Source organism: Equus quagga, chromosome 9 (genome assembly GCF_021613505.1).
Source record: "Equus quagga isolate Etosha38 chromosome 9, UCLA_HA_Equagga_1.0, whole genome shotgun sequence".
Lineage (NCBI taxonomy): Eukaryota > Metazoa > Chordata > Mammalia > Perissodactyla > Equidae > Equus > Equus quagga.
In genome coordinates this window covers 57,125,159-57,150,640 of record NC_060275.1, presented here as the reverse complement: position 1 = coordinate 57,150,640, position 25,482 = coordinate 57,125,159, and the positions used below count along the sequence as shown (strand labels likewise).

At 42.5% G+C, this 25,482-nt stretch overlaps 1 protein-coding gene across 16 annotated transcripts in view; it reads right to left on the bottom strand.

The window, feature by feature from the left end:
* LDLRAD4 (low density lipoprotein receptor class A domain containing 4) overlaps positions 1-25,482 on the bottom strand; it is a 430,085-nt gene that overhangs the window by 132,745 nt on the left and 271,858 nt on the right. For 12 of the 16 annotated variants that reach the window (XM_046670900.1, XM_046670889.1, XM_046670893.1 and 9 more), the window contains one exon: positions 25,366-25,446. The exons of the other annotated variants lie outside the window; for them this stretch is intronic. In XM_046670900.1, coding sequence (XP_046526856.1) covers positions 25,366-25,446 — 81 coding nt within the window. The remainder of the gene's footprint in view (positions 1-25,365; positions 25,447-25,482) is intronic. 16 annotated transcript variants of the gene reach the window in all.

Sequence of the window (25,482 nt, the reverse complement as noted above, 5' to 3'; positions counted from 1 at the left end):
TCATAGGTCTCTCTCCTACCAAGGAAACCTCTTTTGATTCTTTTTCCTCTTTCCTTTTCATATTTGTTTCCCTTTTCTGATATTTAAAGTAGAAAAATCCAAAAGATTAAAAAAAGTCTCAATTCCCATTTAGAGTCTTTAAGATATTTTTACTTAGGAGTGGGAACCTCATGGATACCACTACTTGTTCTGGTACCTGATGGTGGGAAACATGTTGCCTGTTGGAAACAGTGGCCGACTGCCAACTATCTGTAGAAAAGAATTTTCAGAGGCTACAGAGAATAGAAATATTGCTGGGGCACAAAGTGCTGCATTTTTTCAATATCACTTACAATAGTATTTGGGGCTATCTTCCATGTAACTGAGGGAAAAAATCATGGGGTAAAATAAGTTAAAAAATAAATACCCTTAGTATCAATCTCTACTTTCGGGTATATAAATTGTAAACATTTTATCACACATTATCAGTTGACAGTGGCCATTTTAGATAGATAAACCAATAGAGACAGAATTCACACACAGTCAAAACTTAAAATTCCATGTAACATCATCAGTACCTCATGTTCATGTTAATAATCCTGACATAAACAACAAACTCTGCTATTACCCTTCATTCTTAAGCTCTTCCTCCTCCAAATTCTTTCTATTACAGCAAATATTGCTGCATCCACTGACCTACAACAACCATCTGGACATAAAGTCCTACAAGACAGAAAGGAATCCACTCCCCCAAACAGCTCATGACGAGTTGTCTGATGAGAACCAATCTCAGCCTGTGGACATGGGGCTGCTCCATGGATGACTACACAGTCCAGGCATGATTCTCAGATAGCTGAGTTCTCTGAGGATGCTGGGGAAAAGTCAAAATTCACCCCAAAGCACTGAGAAGACCTTCATATGCAGATCACCTTCATAGCCTTGGCCCAGTCCTCCCAGTGGGCAGTCACTGTTTGGTGTCAAACCTGTGGATTTGGGGCAGTCACGGCCCAAGCTGGCTGAGAGTATATGAGAAGCAGAGCTACAGAGCTTGGCTCATTCTACCACCAACAGGAAGCTACTTTATTTTTTAGCCTATATATTATTTCTTCTGTAAAGGGTCAATAAATAATTAAGAATTTACTGAATAGCCATACTGTATACCTATGAGCTTAGTACTTACAGTATTAAATTTTTTTTAATAGGGGCTGGTCCAGCAGTGTAGTGGGTAAGTTCACATGGTCCGCCTCAGCAGCCTGGATTCACTGTTCAGATCCTGGGCATGGACTTACACACCTCTCATCAGGTCATGCTGGGGCGGCATCCCACATAAAAGAACTAAAAGGATATACAACTAAGATATACAACTATGTACTGGGGCTTTGGGGAGGAAAAAAAAAAGAGGAAGATTGGCAGCAGGGCCAATCTTCCTGACTAAAAAGAAAAAGCATACCTTAAAAAAATTTTTTTTAAAAAACTTGGTGGCTAGAATGAACTTCACACGTAAAACTTTGGTAATCCGCAGGTCAATAATCAGCATTCAATTGTGGGTGTATAAAGGAATTAGTACAACTTAAACCCAAATAAGAGTATTGCAGAGAAAAAAATCTGTAATAAAATGTACCTTGATACAGTCCTAGAGCTGGTTAACAATCAGGGACAACAAAGAGGCTGTTTAGCTCTATGAAGGAATTTTAGAAGATGTGACCCCAATTGACAAAACTAAGCCACTCAGTAGTAACAGCACAAAACCTATATGATATGGAAATTTGAGTCAAGAGCTAAAGAAAACATAAGGGAAGCTGGTCCTAGGAGCAGACGGAGTGGTTTTCCATACCCTATCTGGAAAATTTATGGAATGAATATTTGCTACTTTAGTGATAATTCAAAGCCTTCTCAACATTTTCAATATCACCCAAAGATTTTACTTTCTAACCCAGATTTTCTATTGTGCTTATCCAGAACTTCTACACTGTATCTATATACTAATTTCCAAGATGTATGAGGCCAGTAAATAAAAGGATTTTAAGTGTTATGTTTTCTTAGGTTAGAAATATCAAAAACACATTTTTGGTACAATTTCAAATGTTTCAAAGTATTATTTTATTTGCTAAAAATCTTGAAATAAAACTTCCTTCATTGTAGAATGCCCCTTGTACTTACCATAAATTAAAACAAACCAAAACAAAATAAAAAATCTGTTTCATTCACCTGTCCCTGATTCTTACAAAGAAAGAGGGGTGTGTGTGCCTGAGAGCATGGGGATGTTTGTGTGCATATGTGTGTGTGCACGCACACACGCACACACACACACACACACACACACACAAAGGCACTTCACTTTTCCTCCTCTTAATTCTAACTGTTCAGGTCTCTATTTATATTAATACCTGCCCACCTGGTTGGCAGACCTTTTCACAATGTGCCCTTCAACATAAAAAAAATCAGCACAATTTGAAAATAGACAATGACAACCCTGTGGAGGGCTGGAGAAAGAAAGAAAGGAACTAAGGGTGAGACCCAGACAGACAGACACGCTCAAGGAAATCACTTCCAACCATGGTCTGGGGCTATGCAGCTAATCAGGCAGGTATTCAGCTCTTCACTTCTGCAGACTTGCTTAGCATCGAAATCGGCTGTCTGCCCAGGAGGATGAGGTAATGTCTAGGTTTAATGCCAAAATCTCTCAACTGGCAGGACACATCGGGTAAATATTTCTACTGCAGGAGACCACATTCATTTGATGCTGCTGCCAGTTTTATTATTGTTATTATGCTCATTAATATTAATACTTAGCCATTCTACCTGTTTAAGATTGAAGATGGAAAAGTCAGGGTTTTTGCTGAAATCATGTTAGCAGGTATGGGAGGAAAAGTAAGCTTCCCACTCTGCTCCTCACCCCCAGTCGTCCTCTAACAATGACAGTCTCAGCACTTTCCTCCTGCAATTGCTTTCACACACCCTGGGCTGCACAGAGACCTTCCCATCCCGCCTGTGCCCCTCCAAAACTGCCTCTCCAGTGGCTGTAAATCTGGAACCTCTGGGTTTCCCCCCATTTCACCCTGTCAGTGAGAACGAGTGAGGGGGGTGGGCAGGTGGGGCTTGAAGCCCACTTCAAGCTACCTTAATAGTTGTAGTATTTGGAAATGTAGTAGATTGCCAGTGGTTACTTCTCCATTCTAAAAAACAATTCTAAATTTGCTACACCATCTATTTTTGATGGCCTGTTTTATGGCCTCAGAAATTATGGGTACCATGGTCTCATAACTTGTTTCCTGTCTCTGTGGTTACTGTCAACAATATACATTCATGTAGTAGCATATTATCTTACAGAAGCATTTACAGAAATGATTAAGGCTTCTTTAAATTTTCCCTGTTGTTACTGATGAGGCTTCTTGCATCTGCCTTTATTCAGTTAAAAAGACTGGACTTTTGTTCTGGGAGTCAGCAACTGAATGTCAAACTTCACATGGGTTCATGAACACCTACAAGGGACAGCAAAACTTTCACCAACCTTATCTCCTCTCACCAAAGAGTTGGGAATAATGCTTCCCTCCCACAGGAGGGAAGGGGCAGGAGAACACGTTGCCAAGGCAAAGTCTTCCCCAAAAAGGCACTATATGGGTAGTATTATGTGTGAACAACATGAAAGAACATCTGAGACTGGACATCATTCTGCAACGAGAGAGAGAGAGCGAGAGATGCACTTCTACACTCTGACATCACCTACATCACCTCAAAGAGCAGGAGGAGTCCTGGAGAACACAATCAGGAGACAACACCTCAAATGTGCCAAAGGTGGGAAAATAAACAGAGGTGCTATTCCTGTGCTTGGTTAGGGCCAGCCCAACCCAAATAGCTGCTAAGATTGTATATACAGTGACTCTATCAAGTTAGTTTAATATTTTTTTAAAAGATCCAACAACCCTCCATAAAGAAACAGTTTCAAGTTATTCTTAACATTTCCAAATTTCAGAGTCTTGGACAACATCTCTACACCAGATATGTGCTTCTAAATGGGAAACCAAAATTCCCTGTGAATCATGAAGGTAATTCATTGTAGATAGGAATTGGAAATAGGTTGGAAAGGAAATGAGACAATGGTGATGTCTTATTGTTAGAAGAATGGAGACCTGGCTGTTTGTCCCAAGAATAATATTGGAAGGAGAGATAAGAGTGAAAAAGGAAGGAGATCGTGGAGGTTTTCCACAGCTGGGGAAGGTGTGTGGTCAGAAGGATTTCTTCAATGTCATTCTCATCTGGGCTTCCTCCCATGGTGACAGTTGAAAGGACTTTTCTTGCCCCCTCCCCACTGACAAAATATTCCTTCTCACCATAGTTTTGGTTTTTAGAAGTCATCCTTCTTTCTTCTCAAAAGGGGGGACCTTTGTCAGATACAAGAAAATTAAGGCTCCCCAAATGTGTTTTGATCTGATATTATGACACAAAAGCCACTTGTGCCTTCTTACAGGGCTTAGTGAACTGTTTTGAAAAATAGTAATAATTAAGAAAGGCTCAAAATGTACAATAGTCACCCTTTTAAAAATGGTGTAAGAACCCTTTTTTAAGCTATAATAAAAAGCTAAATAAAATTCCCAATAACTAAGCAGTCTAAACTTTATTTAGACTGAATGCTCATTATGAGTCGGGCAACAGTCTGGATGGAAATTACTAATTAACTGAAGATTATAGCTTTAAAACTCATTAATTCATCTTACTGCATTCCCTGAATACATGCACATTTTTTATGTTTTGTTAAACTAATAAAAACACAATTTTAAAAGATTATTAATGAGGGGGTTCTAATCCTTGTACTGCTTGGTTATCTATCTTCAAATCCACTGAGGTGCCAGTTGCAGGGCCAAGCACCTTCAGATTTGCTGAAGCAAATACATGTGTGAGTATGACATTTTATACTACGTGGTTTTAATTTTGGCTTACGTTAATGCAGTGGTTTGGCGGTAATTGCCACAAACCTTTAATTCACACCCTTTTCCTCCCATCTCCCAATCCCTTTGTGAACCTCAACTACGGGAGACCTTGACTCAAATACCAAAACCAAGAGTCAAATTTCTGTGAAGTCCTTCTCTCTGAAACTATTGAATGATGCAACCCAGTTCAGTGTCGATTCTTGAGTCTCCTTAACTCTAAACACTCTAAATTTAACTAGATACTTTAAAGGATGAATTCTGATTTCCACTTCTCTTCATCTCCACTGGGAACATGGCTTAACTTCCACAGGAAAGATTTAGGTCAGATGAAAAGATGGTATTAATATCTTCAACAAAAGACTTGTTAAGCAATAGACTGTGCTACTGACTGTGGAATTCTCATCCCCTGAAAATCTTTTAGTAGAATCAAGAGGGAGGATGGGGGCAGAGTCACCTGGCTCACCCCATGATTGTAAGCAAGATCTCACTAAAATCATCCTGGGCAGTGAGGTTGCCTTATTTTTAAGGTAAGTGTTTTGTTTTTCGAGAGAAGCAGATTCCACAATCTTCCTTAACAATCTACTCCAATTCCTGCCAGTCATCACAACTTAGGATTCAATTCCTTATGCTTAACCTAAATCTTCAAAGCTGCCACTGGTGCTCATTTCCTCCTGTGTTCTCATTGGTACTGATGCAGAACAGCTGGTGCCTGTCCTCTGCATAATAACTCTTCCTGTTCCTCCAGACACAGCCAAATCTCCTTCAGGCCAAGAAGAGGAGGCCAGAGGGGTGGCAGGACAGCCAAGAGAGCCTGGGATTTGTTACAGAATTAAAAGAGGGACCTTAAAGGGAGAGGAGGGAGGAAAAATCAATGGGAAAAAATATTCCACAAAGAGGCTGGCAGCTGAAGGAAAAGGCAAGCTGTCTGAGTTAGAAGATGAATGAAAATCTTCAAGCTTGCTTAATTTTGTAAAATAACAGTGCTACGATTTTTCTACATGATCTAGGTGGGACATATAATTCCTCTGAGTTTCAGCTGTCATCTCAGTACAAAATTAATAACTTAATTGCCTAAATACAGGAGGCTGGGCCCGATGACCTTAGAGGTCTCTTTTTGTTCTAGAATTTGTAATTTTATTAACCTATTCCTGACACATCTTAGCTACTCTGAAGGTTACTGACCCAATTCTGAGAAGCAGCTAAGGGAAGATTTAAGAATCCTTGATGTATTTCTTTCCTTTTTACTAGGCCACATTCTTACTAACAATCCCCTTTCAAGAACACCATCTCATACTTCAGGAAAGGAGAAAAAAATACCCTTTTATTTTCTCTAAAAGATAAATAAATGGACTCACTGCAAGTGACAGCACCAAAGCTGTTTCTTAGGCTGATGAATAGAAAACATTTGTTGACTGAAGGCAGGCTTAGAGAAACAGAGGAGAAACATTTAGAATTTCATTTGTCAGTAGAATTTCAAGCTCTGAGATTTGTCAACTAAAGAACAAAAGAGATTTAGGTTGAATTCCTTTCTCAATTCCAGCTACTCCTTCTACCATCCACATTCACCTTTTGACACTGGAATTGAAACCGTTTCCAAATTTACAAACCAAGGCCATTAGACCAAATGATTTCTTTCTTTTTTTTTTAATCTTCCTAGGCAATTCTTTTTTTTTAAAGATTGACACCTGAGCTATTATCTGTTGCCAATCTTCTTTTTTTTCTTCTTCTTCTTCTCCCCAAAGCCCCCCAGTACATAGCTGTATATTCTAGTTGTAGGTCCTTCCGGCTCTGCTATGTGGGATGCTGCCTCATCATGGCCTGACGAGTGGTGCTAGGTCTGTGCCCAGGATCCAAACCAGTGAAGCCCTGGGTTGCTGAAGCGGAGCATGCAAACTTAACCACTCAGCTACAGGGCAGGCCCCACAAATGATTTCTGATTTCACTTCTATAATGAAACTCTATATTTATGGATGTAGATTGGAATTTTAATACTTTTTCCAAGAATCCTACCACCTAAGCCCTTCTGAATAGTTCCACACATTTACATTCAGAGGTCATTTTCTCAGACAATGATTTTATGCACTGTGAAAATCTGATGAACTTGGAAATCTCTCCTCAATGTCAAATAAGATCTTAAGAGCCATCCTAACTGCCATGCCAGAAGGCCAATGGCACTAGGGTTGAGGTAAACAGGGTTGGGTTGTACCTTAAATTGAATGTTAGCCCATTAGGCTCACTATTGTATCAAGAAAAAGTGTCCTTGAAGGACAACATGTACAGAGAAGATAAACAGTTACAAATTACTATTTTATAAGACTTGTTTAACAATCATTTAACAATTCATTGATAAAGCCTATATCCTGGAAGGCAGTGGGGGGACACCTAAACTTCTTACAGGTTATGCATTTTCTTCAAGTTCCCACTATAAATGTCATTTGTTTAAATGCATATTTTTCTATAGTATATGCATATTGTCAACACGTTGTATAAGAGAAGACACACTTTACTGGTTTTGTGAAGCTCAGACATAGACTTGAGAGAAGTCCTTAAGACAGAATTTGTTTCAGTGGGCACACTGCATTATGAACTCATTAAGAAATAAGCTTTTACAGACGTCGGTAACTAAGCTCCTCAACTGAGGCCAGGCTGGAAATGAATCATATTAAGCTCTCTCTTTTTTTTTTAACTGAAGTCCCTCGAAGCAGAAGTTAGATGAAGATTTTATTTCCCCTTTCAGTGAATAGATGCGTTTGTGTCAGACAAGCCAAAAGCTACCACAGTTGGAATACAGTAAATGTCAATATTTAATCTGTCCCTTCCTTTTCCATTTTTAAACCACAATGCATCATCTCAGCTTGATTAATAACACTCATCCCGCTTCTTCTCCCCAACTGATTCCAGCTCTTTTTGTTGCTAGGTAAAACCGTCAGCTGTCCTCCAAACACGGGGAAGATAGCTTTCTGGTAATCACTGCTGATGGGCCTCCAGTCCACATCTGAGGATGGCAGCACAGCAGCTACTACGTCTGGGACCAGCATGCCTGCCTCCATTCCGCAGGGCACCACCAGTGCCTTCTCGGGACGTGGGGACCTCTTGGCTCACCCAGCACATGGATGGGAGGAAGCGAGGGCCCTACAGGGGATGAAAGAGGCCCAATCTAACAAGCATTCCTCTTCCTAAGGATTGGAGCGGGGGCAGGGACACAAATGAGTGTGACTGCAGCTTTCATTTCTGCCTCCCTTTGCCTATTCTGTGTGCTCTTCTTCTCTAAAATAGTGAGGCCCAGTGACAGACAAAGTAAAGAAACTGTGATCTGCTCTGTGCCCTGCACTGAGACTTCCTGGTGCAGCACGTGGAAAACCACTGAATCTTGGCCTCCCTCAGTTTCTTGCTTAAAGAAGAAAAGCTCTTATGTTATGAGCCAGGCAAAGTGTTCTATGACTTAATGAAAGGATACTATTCAAATACTTGGAAAATATTTCCAAAGCATTCCAAGCAATTCCCAACTAAGAATACATTTCTTCTCAGAACATTAGGGACACCAAAGTCAGAAGCAGTAGGGGGCGTACAGTGCAAAAAGAGGAAAAACGCTTTCTTTCTTTCTACATAAGTTACTTTTAGTGACTAACACTTCTGAAGATCTAAATTTTCTCTTAATTTTTTCTAGTCCTAAAAGCTGACTCCATGGTCTAACAAAAACATAAAAATAAACTTCAAAATGTTTTACACAGAACACTTTTGTGCAAAAAAAAAAAGAAAAATTCAAACAATTGAAAAGGAAAACCAGAGTGTCAGGACTGGCCTTCAGACAAAGAGCAGGCACACTCCCAGCAGTGGTGGACTTGCAGAAAATGGTTTTAAAATTGTTTAAAACAATTAAGTTTATGGGTTGTGGGCAAGATGTCAAGGTATTTAGAAGACAGGTTTATGTTTCAGGATTCTCCTCTATTTACTATACCCTTTTGGCAGGGCAGAGACATTGAGAGAAAGCAGGAGAATGGGAGCTATGTGGATGGAAGAAATAAGGAAGGTGGGACTGTGGCCTGACCTGTTGCTACTATGGAGCATATAGATGGTTCAGGCACTTCAGCATCGACCAGAAGGCACAGGCTCTTGGGGAATGGCAAGACCGCTGCAGGACATTCTTCAGTCTCCGGATTCTGGGCATGCACCCATCTCAGGTGTCAATCAGGTGGGCTCTGCACAGGGGGGCTCACAGGAGGGTCAAGCCACTACGCTCAAGATCTCCCTGGAAAAAATCTAAGGTCCTAGGACAACCTTCCCAAGGCTGCCCTGGTCTTTGGAGACCCCAGTCCTGGGTAAGTTTGGACAATGTCCCTTAGCCATATACTGTGTCCTCTTCAGGGAGGCGGACTGTCCTGCTGGGCCAAGGACAGTTTGCCTAAGGAGCCACTTCTTCCTGACAGATTATAAGAGGAGTGAATAAACAGGAGCAAGCTGGGATTAGGACATGGAGGGAAGGATAATCGCTTTTGTTATATAAAACAGACATTTCACATGATTTATACCTTTACAGCAAGGCAAAGGGAACAAGCAAAATCCTGGGCAGGGAAAGGACATCACTTCAGGCAGAGGCAACTTGGAACCAGAGGAAACCTTCTCAGAAAGCCAAGATTCCATCAAAAGCCCAGGAACATGGAGGGGAAATACCAAGATTCACCTTCCTGAATGCCTGGGTCATTGAGAATCCTGACAACAGGCCACTCGCATATACACTTCTGTACTTCTAAGTCCTGAGAGTGTCACCCTATGATCTGAAGCCCATCCTGATCATTCAAGGAACATAAACATGACCTATTTCTGGCCAGACTTGGTCTATGGTGGCACAGGTCTTAAAGAATGACAAGCTGCATTTTCAACTCCTGCCTAGACACTTATCTATCTTTATTAGCTTTGTCGTGGACCAACAATGAATGGTGGGCAAAAATTACATGAAAGCAACATAAATGACCTATACTGTATTAATTATATCCATAAAATATAGTATTACAGTGCTAAATACAATAAAGCAAGCTTAACAATCATCCATGAAGTGATGATAAAAACACTTCTACTTCTCCTTCAGTGATTAATCCAAGCCTCTTTATGGAATTCTGCAATTTCAGTGACCCAGTAGCACCAACGTGCAAAGCTTTGGCATGACAAGGCACAGAGCTTCACACTGTCACCTAGTGGGAAAAGTACTGGGTTGAGAAACAAGAGATCTGTTTTCTTGGCCTCTGGCTCTAGATCTTATTCTTTGTCTGTAAAATGGGCATAAAACTCACCTCTGGGCAACCTGACATTAACTTTATTACTGCTTACATACAAACAGCCTTGCCACACTCAAGTGCTTCTCTTGCTATAAAATCAAACGTTAGCATCTTAACTACAGGTTACTAAATTACACTTACCAACACTACATATCTTTAAAGGAAACAGACACAAAGTAGAGTCAATGGTGCCAGCAATTGATTATTTCAAATAGATAGTTTCTTAAAAAGTGATCAGTGAAATTTATTGTCATTCAACTTTAAATGTGTCTATCTTAGGGCATCTCTCCAAAAGTCTCTGTCTTTAAGCTGGAAACAAACACACAAGTCTGTAGACTGAGCATGATGTATGCATTCAGTAACACAGCCAGTGACCGCTGGCCACCAAACTTGGGTTCCAGAGCTTATCAGCTCCAGACAGAAAAAATAATTCTTGGGATGTTTTAATTATCCCAGTTGCCTTACAGGTAGACATTTATAATAAATTATTTAGAAAACACTCTCATGTAAATGCAACACATCTCAACCCCTCATCATTAACTACGAAGGACTCTGCATGGCATGTAGCAGGCTGAATAGAGTCCACTGCCTCTTCCATAAGGGTGGTTCTAAACGACAGCAAAGTGGCCCCCTATCCCACAAAGAGGATCAGAGATGCACGGCCCCCCACTGTGTCCAACTAAATCCCTCTTGCAGCCCAGGGATTCACTCTGCTGCCAATTTTCAACCTCCAAGAGATTCAGGATAGAGTCACAGACCATCGTCATTAGAGAGAGGAAACAGATTATTTAAAGGGAAGGTAGTATAGGAGCCTTCAGTCTGCCTCTCCCTGCCCTGTGCCAAAGACTGCAATCTCTGGCACGGTCAACATCTGGTAAACTCCTAGGTTGTAAAAAGAACCCAAACTCACTATTTCACATCCTCTGAGGAGAGAAGCACTGCCAGACGAGTCTATTTCAATTATAGGGAGGGGAAGCACTTCCCATTCACGACATTACAAAAGAGAGATTCTGCCTCAGTCCTGCCTCACATTCTGGCTTCCTCCTCTCACATGGCCCAGAGGGCCTGTATTGAGCAGACCTTCATCTGCACACACTCAGTGCTTCCAAGGACTGCTCCAGCCAGCCTAGACGGCAAAACACCCTCCAGTGATCAAGGCCACACTTGTCAGGGGGATGGTGGAAAGTTCACTTTTTGTGTTTAACATTCCTTTTTTTCCTTTCTGGAAAACACTATAAAAAACTTCCCATGGAAATTTCTATAAACCATAAGATGAGGTAGGGCTTAAGAGAGTTTTGGGCTGTATTTTAAATTTTTTATTGAAGTGTAATATGCATATAAAAAAGCACACATATCACAAGTTACAGTTTTCAGAAACTGAACACACCGATGTAAATTCTTTAACTTGGTCTGTAATAGTTTGAAATAAAAATTTCACAAAAGAATACATGAAGTGAAAAAATATTCAATTTCAATTGCTATCATTTCATAATACTTGGTAACAAAGTTATAAACACAGCTTAAGGGAATATAATCACTAGACCACATTAGGTCATAGCAAGTCATTTTGGATACATTATCCATAATGGTAACTGGCCATCAGCACTTAGGGTAGATGGTGTATCCAAGACAGGAGTCTCCTGGTCTCTGAAGAACTAGTCACAGTTTTCTAACTATTATGGAGGTTTAGGACAAGCATTCACTTCACTTTGCCACATCTCTTCTGAGTGGAGAAGATCTGGATTTTATTCACTTTTATCAAGAGCTATTTCCAGAAGGAAAAGAGATATAGGTAACTTTTATTCATCTTTTAGCCATTTTCTGTCATGCCTGGTAAACAATCCCCCCTCCCTTCCTCTTCTATTCCAGGTTCCTATAAGTCACTCATGTTAAAAGAAGTAGACAGACCCTAGGGGTATTTGAATGCAGCAAAGGTGTTTAGCAGAGATGTGACTCTGACCCACATGTTGGAAAAGACTGTTGCTACGACCCAATTATATGCCTGTTTGTGTTAGGAACACCTGGCAAGGGAGCCTCTATCCAGGCTGCGCTGCTCAGGGAATGTAAGTACTTTGACTTATGAGTCCTGACGAATATTTTCAATCTGTGTACCTACTACGGATGTAACAGAGCATCAGTGCTCACATGTGAGTGTTCACATGTGAGTGTGTACGTGTGCTATGTGCATCTGCAGAACAGGAGACAGGACATGAGATCAAGTACATACTGATGAGTCCTACATGATGAAAAAGAAGGATGATTCTGTTACAACCAAAAATGCCTAGAGACAAACACCAATTAAGTGTCTCCAGAGGCCTCATACCCCTCACACATCCAGAGAAGGTGCTTGACAATGTATGTCTTCTGCTGGTTAATCGGAAATTGCTGTCAGTGTAGTTCTCACGTGGTTTATGTAGCTCAGAAAGGCATATGGACGGGTGGCAGAGAGAAAGACTAGACAGATTTCAAACCCCTACAACACTCAGGGCATATTTCAATCTTGCTCCTCTCCCCTTCAAAACAGCACTGTGGAGAGCACAGAGGGCCCTCTGAGAGAGAGCACTAAAGGAAGTGTCAGCTCTTCTTTAGCAGGTCCTGCTCCAGCTCTGCCCAGGGATCCTCTCACCACCAGGGTGTGGATATAGGGACAAGGACCCAAGAGCAGAAACTTGAAGCAAGAGCAATGACACACAAGGCCAGATGGAAGATGGGGAGGCAAGTGGGACAAACAGGGCGAAGCCATCTCTGGAAGTCGTTGACAGTCTTGGGAAAGGGTGAGCTTGGAGTGGGGCAGCTGTGCTGGACCCAAAGAGTCAGATGGTGTCTCTTCCATGAGGTAGCCAGGGTTAGCCTTTAAAAACCCCAGTCAGCTCATTTTTCCTGGCCCACAGCCCTACACTGCCTTATCCTCTCACTTGGAGTAAAATTCAAATTTCTCACCAAGGCCCATGACACCCTAACCAGGCCTCTGACCTCTGTGCCCCTTGCTTATGTGCTCCAGCCACTGTGGCCTCTGTGCTGTCCCTCCCGCCTCAGGCTTCCAAACTGCTGTTTTTTGCACTTGGATGCTTTTCCATGAACCAGCCACATGGGTACTCCCTCACTTGATTCAGCTCTCTGGTCAAATGCTGCATTCCGGAAGACCTTCCTGGCCATCTGCTGCCACCACTCTCCATCCCCTCCCTGTTTCATTCTTCTCCAGCACACCTGTAATCACTTGACATTACATTATGTTTTTACTGATTATTTTTTGTCTCTATGAAGGCAAGGGCTTTGTTTCATGTTTTATATCCAATGTTGAAGATATAATAAGAGCTCAATGACACTTATTGGATGAATTCAAGAATAAACTAACCAATTAATCAATTAATGCGGGCAGGCAACCTATGGGCATTAAAAACCCTGACAATGAAACAGAGCAACAGCAGCAGCAGCAAGAAATGAAGTTGATGCCGTGATCGCTTCTTTGTGAAGGTCTCAGCATTCTCGCCCACAGTGGGCAGGACTGCCCCTCTCCAGGTCAGGGGAGCCACCTCTCTTCCTCTGGCACCCTCTCCTTGTTCTTGCCACGGGGGCTCCCTGAACCGACACGCTTTTGTACTTTCTGACTGCATCCCCAACCAAACAGCGAGGGCCAGAGACGTCTTCCAGCTCAAATGCCCTCCCACAGGCATCCCACAAGAAAAGGGTGAACAACCTAGCCAAATGGGCCTCTAGGCCACCAATGAGGGCAATGTACCTTTTGTAATGCTTCCTGGAGATGGGGGCCAAATTCTTTAAGTTTCCTGAAGTGGATTATGGTTGGGGAAGAGAAGTGATAGCACTCTCAGAAATTTTACTAGGGGAAAAAAAGATCTCTATTTAAAACAGAACTACAAAAATTCAAATGACCAATAAATATATGAAAAGGTCACTTAGCCATCTAGGAAAGGAAAATTACAGTTTCAATATAATACTACTACCCACCCACCAGAAACAGCTGAATGAAAGAGCCTGACGAATATGTGGAACAAGCAGAGCTCTCATAACTCTGCTGGTCAGAGTGGAGATGGGAAAGCCTTTTGGCCCCAGCAATTTCACTCCTACATTTCCAACAAAAATGCAGCCCAAGGGAGCTATGTGGGTGGCTGGTTGAGTTCTGCTGCGGCTGCTTTTTTTTTTAGGTGGAAATTCACATTAATATAAAATTAACCACTTTAAAGTGAATTCAGTGCCATTTAGTACAGGTGTGTTCAATGTGTAAAAAATACAGTGAGTTTTTGATATGCACTTTTCTAACGTATATATAGTCATGTGTCACTTAACGCCAGGGATACATTCCGAGAAATGCATCATTAGGTGATTTTGTAGTAATTTGAACCTCAGAGAGTGTACTTACACAAACCTAGATGATATAGCCTGCTACACACCTAGGCGGTATGGTACTAATCTTATGGGACCACTGTCACATATGTGGTTCATCGTTGACCAAAACAGCATTATGCAGTGCATGACTGTACTAATTCAATAAAAATTTTAAAATAGAATGACAAAATAAAAATGAAATCTCTTTCCTTGCTTCCACACCTTAAAAGAACATCTGTTTTGTAAACAGAGACAAGGTGAGTGCAGCATTTTCTCTTTAGCCATCTCTGTGTTATTTCTTCTTTCTCCCTGGTAGAATGAGCCTTGGTTGCTTTTGGTTACATAATCGGCCCTCCACATCTACAGGTTCTGCATCCACGGATTCAACCAACTACAGATCAAAAGGTTCAGAGTGGTTGTGTCTGTCCTGAACATGTACAGACTTTTTTCTTGTCATTATTCCCTAAATAATACAGTATAACAACTATTTACATGGCATTTACATTGTATTAGGTATTATAAGTAATCTAGAGATGACAAAGTATACAGGAGGATGTGCCTATGTTATATGCAAATACTACATCATTTATATCAAGGACTTGAGCATCCTCCAATCTGGTATCTTTGGAGGGTCCTAGAATCAATCCCCCACAGACACGGAGGAACAATTGTATATCATCAGATATCTCTCCCAGATGATTTATGGGTTTTCCAAAAACGTGACAAAACCCATTAGGTAACCTTTCTAGGTGGCTTTAAATTGTACCTTGCTATTTGTTTTCACAATTAGCCAAGCCAGCATATTTCCACTTCCCTGAAGAAAGAAAACTGCTTTACTCCAGTAAGGGGAAACGTCATAAAGAAGTAATAATAACCAAAAATAAATGTGCAGCAAAATTATTTTACATGTGAAAATCACCTACAATGTCATATATCCCATGTGTGCAACATGCAAGTGCTTTTCATACTTGGCATTCACCATACTAACAGCACTCAGAGCCCTTGGAGAAATAATGGTGTGTATTTAGTCACTATTTCCTCATTAGATGGTTTCCAAAGCCTCATCTTATTAGTGTTTGGAAAGCAGATAACGGGGTTAAAATTCAGTTTCCTGGATTGCTTCTTAGTTCTCGATATTTCCAAGTGGCTGATGCATCCCAGAACCATGGGTAATTATCAGTAATACATTGCTACTTCAGCAGAGGCAGCTTTTGGATTATTATAAAACTAAACCAAGGAGAAAAGAAGAGAAAAGGCCCCTTTTAAAGCAATTAATAAGGCTTTATCTTTTTGTATTTTCAACCACAATTGATGTTTCCTGTTCTTATTTCTTGTGGTGATATTATTTATTTATCCCAGCACATTAATATAAAAATTATATCACACAGGACTCACTACTATCTGACATATGGGAAAAATTATTTCATTACTAAAATTGAAGCACCTAAGCAGATCAGCAGTGAGAATCCAGTGAGTGGGCAGGTGACCCTGGGACCACACACTGGGACAGGTTAATACCCAGACAAGAGCAGCTGCCATTATCACACATGGATTCACAGAACTGATGCCCTACACACATCCCTGTCTGCACTTCCCGCACGGGAAGTCACCTGAGACCAGGGAGCAGCTAGGTCAGTCATATGACCAAGACTTCCTGGTCAGGACTGCTGGGCTGAGATTCAAACTCAGGCCTTCCTGACTCCAAATCCATGTTTTTACTCCCCAGTTATACTGCCTCACACCAAGGCAAGATGCCCAAAGAACAAAAGCAGAGATGAGCAAAGTGAGTCCTCCCCCAGGGGTTTCAGTTAGCTGTGAGAAGGTGGGCACAATGACAGCCACTCTCAATACACGGTGGAAGTGTTTCCATGGGTCCCGGGGAGGCTGAAGGAGCAAATGCTGGTAGCCAGAAAAATAAGCAGTGAGTAAATCCCAAGGGCTGCTAGACAAAAGACACTAAGTGACTAAGCCCAGAGTGAGAAACAGATCCGAGGTGCCATCGACGCCCATCAGTTGATCTATGTAGACCAGCTGTGAAAACTCTTACAAGAGTCCAAGTTTTGACCTCTTAGGGGGCAGCAAGGCATGGCTTCCAGGCCAGTCAAGTGGTGTTCCACCACCTGCAACAAGCTTTGTCATGTCCTCCAGGAAGCCCTCTTGATTCTCACAAGGAGATTCTGACACTGGGATGAGACCTCATTGTGCCTGGCACATGTCCCCACTTCAGCAACACTCACTGTTCTCGTGACTTTTTCCATCAGCCTATAAGCTCCCTTCGAGGAGGGTTGGTCTTTTTTTCTTGGGATGCCCAATATCTAGCAAAGTCCTAGCAAATAATAGGTGTTCGGTACATACTGGCTAAATACATACTGCAAAATATTTCTCCAAATATGTAGCTGGTGCCACCATAGATCACTCCCATTGGGTAATGTACCTTTCAAAATTCTCAGAAAAGCTGCACAAGTAAAAGTTATATTCTAATTTTTTAGAACAATCCTCTACCTAAGTGTTAAAATACGTCTAATAATACTGCTGTATCCAAGGCTGAGCTTAAGCAACTTTGTACAACTACCAAGGATATTTAAATCCGCCACCAAAACATCCAAATCAATATCAGATAAGGTAACACTTATCTGAAAAATCAAAGAAGGTATAAGCACTTGTGTTAGATATTTGCATTAGAGACTATCCCTCCTGGGGTGGGAGTAGGAGGAGTTACATCTTTTTAATTCTGATAGGAAAGAAAAAATTTCTTGAGAATGTTCATCAGTGAGATAGAAAGTGTTTTTAATGTCTTCTACAGGTCACATAAAAATCGTAGCTTAAAATTTGTTTTCTAAAACTACTCCAAAAATTCATGTTTTGCCCACTCTGACCTTTCCTCCTTCTAACCACTGGATCTCCTGCTCCTCTCAGATGCCTGCAGAATCTTTCATCTCTCAGCAAAGGCCCCACCAACATCCACTGGGAGGCGGAGGGAGAGGCTAAGGCAAGGCCACCACTTGGGTGGGTTCCCCTCCTGGACACATCCTAATTGCTGTCAGACAAGAAGCTTCTCTTTTCTGGCCAGAACCAGCGCCCCCAGGCTGGTGGAGGCCTGTGTAGCTTGGATGATGCTCTGGCACAGAGGGACTGCTCAAGAATTGCCTGCTGAGCTAGGCGTCAAAGATGTGACCAGGTGTGAATACTTTGCCCTGGCTGAAGAGGGCAGGGATGGAACATACACCTCTGCTGATCCCTTCCCCTGAGTGTGAAGTGGGGGTGGGGACTAATTATAAAACTTAACAAGATAACTGCTGACTACCAAAACAAGGCCCTGTGTCTCACTCCACTGTCCCTGCAGTTTAGGACTTTCACTGAGAATTCCTTCACTGAATGGAGCGAAGGAGAATGCAGATATCCTATAGGCCTGCTTGGAGAGGGCTAGATCCGAGCCCATCAGATCAGGTTGGGGTGCGGTGCAGGCATGACAGCAGGAGACAAAGCAAATGTGCTGAGTCTGGGGTCATTATGAATGGGCAGGGCATGAGCACTGCTGGGGCAAGACCTGGATAAGGACCTGCCCCCAGGAACCTCTTGTCTCAGTCACTTCAGGACGTGGTTTCATTTTTCTGAGTCCCTGTTTTCTCATCAGTAAAATGGAGATAACATCTACCCTCACAGAGACTGGGAAGATTAAATGATACAATATACACAGCACCTGGCATTTAGTTCAACAAACATGTCTCATCTACCTCTTCACAACTACTGGGCCAGGAAGGTGGACTAGAGGCACGGAGCCCACACACCCTCCACCCCCACTTGTAGAAGGTGCACCCAATGCCAGTGCTCCTTTCCATTTTAGTGGCTGCAGCCTCAGAACCCTTCCCAACATAGCAGTTGGGCAGCCACATGGGTTAGTGATGGCTTAAAATGGTCCCCAGGTCCAGGGGTGCATCTGGGCAGGGGCAGGGTAGGTGTTTTACAAAGATTTCAGCAGCAAAAATGGAAGACTGGACCTGGGGACAAGGTGTTTTAAGGGTAGAAAACTCAGTTCTCGGCACATCAGGCAAAGCTCAAAGCCTCAGGATATGCGAGACATTCAGTAACTGCAGCCCTAAGTCATGGCAGGTCTGGTCAGATGCTGAACCAGGGAGCACAGGGCTCAACAGATCCCCTCCAGGTTTGAGTCCAGAGACAGAACCCATGCCGAAACATGAGCAAGGGTTCAAGTTAGAAAGAAGTGGAGAGAAGGAGACACCCCTCTGCTGTACCTTTGGGCATTTCCAAAGTGTGAGGATCCCCGGTCATAGGCCCAGAGAGGATGCTGCTCACTCTCCTGTCTAACGGGTGAAATTTCCACTCCAGGCTCTCAGATCTTTGTGACTTAGAGGGAGAGAATTCTTTTCGTCTCCAAACTAGCATTTCTAACTCTTTGCTTCTGTTTCCACCCACCATCATAACATAGCAGAGGAAAGTCGCTAAAGGAGATGCAGCAAGACCTAGCTACTGACAAGCTGTAAAACTCAAACTGAGGGAGCTGGCCAGGTTCCCTCCAAGATCCCTTCTCTCCTATATTATCACACCACACAGAAAGGTCTGTGAGAAGTGACTGATTTTTCAACTGATTTGGACTCCTCTTCATCCCTCTTCCTACATTTTTTTTCTAGTCAATCACTTGATCACCACCTGGCTTAAGAGCATTCCCTGATTACTGTCTCCAGCAGAGCAACTACAGATAAAGGTGTAAGTTGCTGAAGAGAGAGAGGAAGAAAGGCACAAAGGGAGCAGGGGGAAAATTAAACATTCAGACTAAACATCAATTTCTGAGAAAACTGAATCAATTTTGACTTTTGGTAACTCATGCAGTTTCTACCTGTCTTCTCCTTAGGTATGCTAGACAGCAGACCTCTGGCATCTTCTGGATTTCTTTGATTCCTAGGACAAGGGTTGAAGGCATACGATAAACAAATCATATGCTAAATCATTAGCAGAGCTGCAAAATCATTTTGCAAGTAAAAGGGTCATCCTTTCTCTTCTGGAGAAGAACATTTTTTATGTGCTGCTCCAACTGGGGGTGGCAGGGGTAAAAAGCAACCCAGAATAGAGATGGGTTAGGGTGCCAGAGGAACGCTTTTCCAACCAGCCTGCATTAAACAAGGGTATTATTGCAAACAAAAACAAGTGGGGAAAAAAAGAAATCTTTGGGAAAGAAAATCAGAGCATTATGGATAAAAACTGTGAGCACCTTTAAAACTCTGCATGTTACTACATGAGAAATCATTGACAACTCCACAGTTGTACAAATATTTCACCAGGTCTGCCCCAGCCCCATATCAACTTTCTTTACTTCCCTTCACCTTTCAGGCACTGGGATCCAGACACACACGATGCTCCATGCAATTGCCCATCCCAGCCACTACCTGATGTCCACCAGGTATCACAAACTTAACAAGTCCAAACCCAAACTACTCACTCCCACATTGCCCATGTCTCAGTCAATGGCAACTGCATCCTTCCATGACCTCAGGCCACAACAACCTTGGAGCCCTCTTGTCTTTTTTATTGCTCTCACATCCCACATCTGATCCTTCTGATCCACAGCAAATCCTGTTGACTCAACATTCAAAACATACCCATTACTATCCAAAACCAAGAGTGACAAATGTTGGAGAGGCTGTGGAGAAAAGGGAACCCTCATACACTGCTGGTGGGAATGCAAACTGGTGCAGCCACTATGGAAAACAGTATGGAGATTCCTCAAAAAGTTAAGAATAGAAATACCTTATGACCCAGCCATCCCACTACTGGGTATCTATCCTAAGAACCTGAAATCAGCAATTCCAAAAGTTCCATGCACCCCTATGTTCATCGCAGCATTATTCACAATAGCCAAGACGTGGAAGCAACCTAAGTGCCCAGCAACTGATGACTGGATAAAGAAGATGTGGTATATATCTACAATGGAATACTACTCAGCCATATAAAAGGACAAAGTCGTCCCATTCACAACAACATGGATAGACCTTGAGGGTATTATGTTGAGTGAAATAAGCCAGACAGAGAAAGACGAACTCTGTATGACTCCACTCATAGTTGGTAGTTAACATATGGACAAAGAGAACTGATCGGTGGTTGCCAGGGGAAAGGGGGGTGGGGGGAGGGCACTAGGGGTGAAGTGGTGTACCTACAACATGACTAATGATGTATAACTGTAATTTCACAAGGACGTTAACTTTCATAACCTTAATAAAAAATAAATTAAAAATAAATTTAAAAAATATACCTATTACTTCTTATCCCCCTTCACAGGTACCACCCTGTAGGTCCACACCACCATCATCATCTCTCACTTGTGAGGCAAACATGATAACCACTACCCTACGGAAACTCTTCCTTAGCCCTCACTTATATTATTTCAGTTTCCCTGCTCCCACTCTTGCCCTCATGGAGTCTACTCTCAATATAGCAGCCAGATGAATCTTTTTAAACACAGATCACATCATGTCCTTCAGAATCTTCTAGTGCCTCCCCACTTCAGAGTAAAACTCCTTCTTTCAGTAGTCTGTGAAGCACTACATGAGCTGGCCCCTCACTCTCCCACAACACAGCTGCTTCCTTGATGTACCTCAATTACAAAAGGCAGACTCTGCCCCAGGGTCTTTGCACCAGAGGTTCCTTTCCCTCTAGGTCTGCACGGCTTACTGCCTTTGGGTCAGCATGCAAATGTCACATCTTCAGTGAGGCCTTCCCTAACCACCTATTTAGAATTGGAACCCCTGTGAAATTTCTGATCTCTATTCTTTCCTTTATTTTTCTCCAAAGCACTCATCACTTTCTACTGTACTGTTTAACTGATCACTTTAGTTTAGCTCTCTCCTTGCACCAAAATGTAAGCTCCATGAGGGCAAGTACTGTCTATTTTGTTCATAGTTCCTGGAACATAGTAGGTGCTCAATATTTGTTAATGAATGAATGAATGAATGAATGAATGAAATGACCTTTTCACCTAAAGTCTCCATACAGGACTCACATATTATTAAGTGTTAACTTCCAGATATCTCCCCAATCCTACCTTTAAACTCAAGGACAAAATCTAGAGTCCAAGATTTCTCCTCATCACACAAACTGATATTTAACCAGTTTTCCTTCCACCAGGTTCTTTATATTTCTTTTCCTATGGAGAAGCCCACTCTCTTCCCTCTTTCTGGTCCTGTCCATTCCCTACTCAATCAACCTGCTCCATTAGTCATGTGTTCAATACATGAGCACCTTCATGGCAAACACTGTTCTCTGTGATACACAGACACACCTATGACTGTTTCAGAAAACAGACAAGGAGCTTTGAAACAGTACTGGAGAACTATTACTCTTTACTATGAGTCTTTAAAAAGATGTGTATTAGGTTTATATATAAAGAGAGAGAGAGAAGGGTGGGGGGGAGAGAGGGGGGGCTTGGTCCAACTGCGCAAAATCATTTAAGGGTTATCCAAAACTCATTGTTTATTAGCAATGTCAAGTGTCCTGGTTCTTCTGATTTGAAAAGAAACTAAAATCTGAACCATTAGAAAGTACCTAGAAGATCTGCAGGCTTTGCAATGAATTCCATTTAGTGTTTTCACAGTCAGAAAGACATGTTACTTGAGGGGCAGTTTATTTATCTGAAATTAGAAATAACAGTCACAATTGTTTTGAAGGGCTCTAAATGGTTTCAGAATTTGGGGAGAGTAATTTGGTCCTTTGCAGATAGGGAAATACATAAAATATAACTGAAACATGCTCCTCTAAAATAAAAAGTAATTCTTCCTTCCCTTGATTTCCCATCATTCCAGTTATTTTTGCTTTTCAAACATCTTAATGCCTAGAGGTCCTTCTACATAGGGCAGAAAGACACCCTCTTACCTTCAATCCCTGCTTACTACCTAGAAATTTGAAACCCTTTAAAGTACCAACTAACTGACTTCTTCTATTTCCACTCCAGTGTCTACCAGCTTCCTCTCCCCTTCCTTTCTTTTCATAACCAATTCCCCATCTCATTAGGCTGCATATTTGCTCCTCCAGGCTTCAGGGCTCACCTCCCTTGCCCACTGAGGCAAGGAGAGTTGCAACTCATCCCTCAGCACTCACTGGGCGCAGATGGATGCTTCCACTGGGAGCCAAGGCTTGATACCAGCAGACAGAGCCCAGGTTAATTATCACTGCCCCCCCCCTACGGGAGATGATGACAAGTACTTAATCACCTCGAGCTGCCTAGCAGACACCAAGCAACTCCTGGCAGTGACCTCTTCACCCATCACCTTTGGGAGCCATCGACACGCTCAAAGGACTATTTTCCATGCCATGTGAGTCAGCTGGTCTTGGAGAGGCACTGCCTTGCAGTCACCACAGGCCCTAGACTCCACAGGACACCTCTGGCCTAGAACCACTCTCAGTCTCCTTGTGCTCCTTCCCCCTTGAGCAAATTGGCGCTCAATTGTTTTTTTTGTTTCTGAAGGGAGGTGGGAAAGTTAAGATATTTAAATACTTGTAAACAATCCCTTGTCTAATTGCTCAATAAGAGGGGTGATTTTTGCCAAGCAAAAGAACTTATAACCACATTGCTAATAGGAATCTGTGTTTTGGGAAGGTAGAAGAATGGTGTTCACCAAAGACAATGGTGTGGCGTAGGAGAGCTGCCTGGACTCACCCACCACAGAGCTTTACCTTGCCTATGGTGTAGGAAGTGGGGTCCGAAGAATCCGGTGACTGTGGGAGTTGTGAAAGGCACTGATTCTCCCCTTGAAATGCCCCACTCTGGCCCTTCTCAGCAGGCCCAAAGCCCTCATCACAGTCCAGCTCCCCACTGTCTCTCCTGGGGCACAGTGTCTACCACTCTGAACTTGCTCACCTCTGTCACTTCTCCACCTGCCGCCACAGAGACCTCTTACTCTCCTTCACAGACTCCAAGAGTCAAGCCTTCTTTGAGCCATGTCCAGCAGGCCCTCACTCGGCCTCACCTCTGTCACTCTGTCTCTCCTCCAGTAACAACCCCACCCCCTGATTCCCATCCCATCCCTGTACATGCTCTGCCCGCTCTCTCTCCTTCTCTTCTCTTGTAGGCCCTCCACATGCTACTCCCTCATCCGCAAACTCTACTCACCTTTCATGTCCCAGCTTAAATGTCATTTCCTCAGGGAAGCCTTTCCTGACCCTCAAAGTTGAAGCCTGTTATTCAGCACTCTCCCATAATTACCGATCTAATTGCCCACATCTTCGAAGAGATTGCAAGCTGTGGAGGACAGATGGGACTTTGCCTATCCTGAGCCCTGCAGAATTTCCCTGCCCAGCACAGGATCTGACTAACAGCAAGCATTTAATAAATATTTGTTGAATGAATGAATAAATGAATGATGGTGTCTGGGGATAGAACAAGGTTGTACCTGGAAGAGGTATGAGTAGTGGGGATAGGTTTAGGGGACTGGAAGGAACAAGAAGTGTGACAACAAGAGCCAAGCCTTGGGTAGCAGTCACAGCTTGAGGGCCCACTGGAGCTCTTCCCAGCAGATGCGGACACATGCTCAACTGTGTCCTATCATGTCCCCTAAGAAATCATGCCACTGCAACAGTTAGTGTCTAACCATCAGCCTCCACCTGCAGAAACCTTGATTCCTCAGGTTTGAGCCTGAATCACCCCATCTGCCTAGAAAGCAGTCATGGAGTTAGAGGCCTTGAGGTGAGAGAGAGCTGAGGCAGAGCAGAGGGAGATGCCTCCTCTGCACCTCTCTCCACTCCCAAACAGTCTCCTCATCGACACTCCCACAACTAGGCTACTTCCCCCTGGCAGGCTCACTCTCAATAGAGACAGAGATTTCACCCATCTAGGATAACTGTAGAAGGTGACGGGCAGACAGCTATATGTCAGTCAGTATCAAACTAAAGCCACTCTTCAGCCCACACTGGCATGTCTGTCTATGGCCCTAAGACACATGCATTCACGGCTTCCAGTTTAGATCTCCTGGGAAGATTGATCAGGCTTTACCAGAACGCTGAAATTTTGCTTAGGTGATCATTACATGTTCTTTCTTAAATGCTGACTCTGGCCACATCTCTCTGGCTGACATCGGTGACAGCTTGAATGGGAGGGACATGGGTATATGTGTGGCTGGAGTGACTTTCTATGTTCTATTTCACGTTATCTGTTTCTGACATGTGTCACCATGGTCCAAATTTAACTTTAAAAGTGTTCTTTCACATTATGAAGTTCTATTCAGGATGTTCTTAACTAAGAGGAAAAATTTGAAAATATTGAAGTTTTACACAATAGTGTATTTCAAATATTTTTAGTAGTTTTAACTAATTTGCTCTAAGTTACTATATGATTCCCTTCTTTGCCAGAGCAATAATTCCCTAATGAGAATAAGAAAGCCTAATCTGATTTTCCAAATTACAGTTACATGGTTATATGTCAGACTCATTTAAAATGGAAATCAATAACCATAGCAAAAACATTGAACATGGCATTCTAGCCCTATGTGTAGACACTTGCCAGAGAGCACCCTGTCTGAGGTGACACTCTGTGTGCCTGTGCTACAGTCAACTGAACCCAGAAGACACAGTGGCGATAGTGAAGTCAGTGCTTAGGGGTTGGCCTAATGTCTTACCATGAGTTATTTTAAAGGCCAGATAGCAATATAACCTCATCATGAAAGATTATTTTCCCTAAAATGAAGAAGACAAAAAAGCACCTAACCATGCTTGTTAGAACAAATCTTTAGTTTCTTGTTTAAGAACTGCTTTTGTTTTTTAAATCCTGAAAATTATTATATGGTGAACTCCACTCTTTAAGAAAGTAATTCAACTTAACAACTATTGCGTTTACTCACATTTCCTGGGAGTACATATGCTTCTGTTTGCATCCAGCCCTTCCACGTTCTGCCTCTGTGCTCCCTCAAACACCGCAGCATCTGATATCAACACAGAAATGCTCGACTAAGACCTCC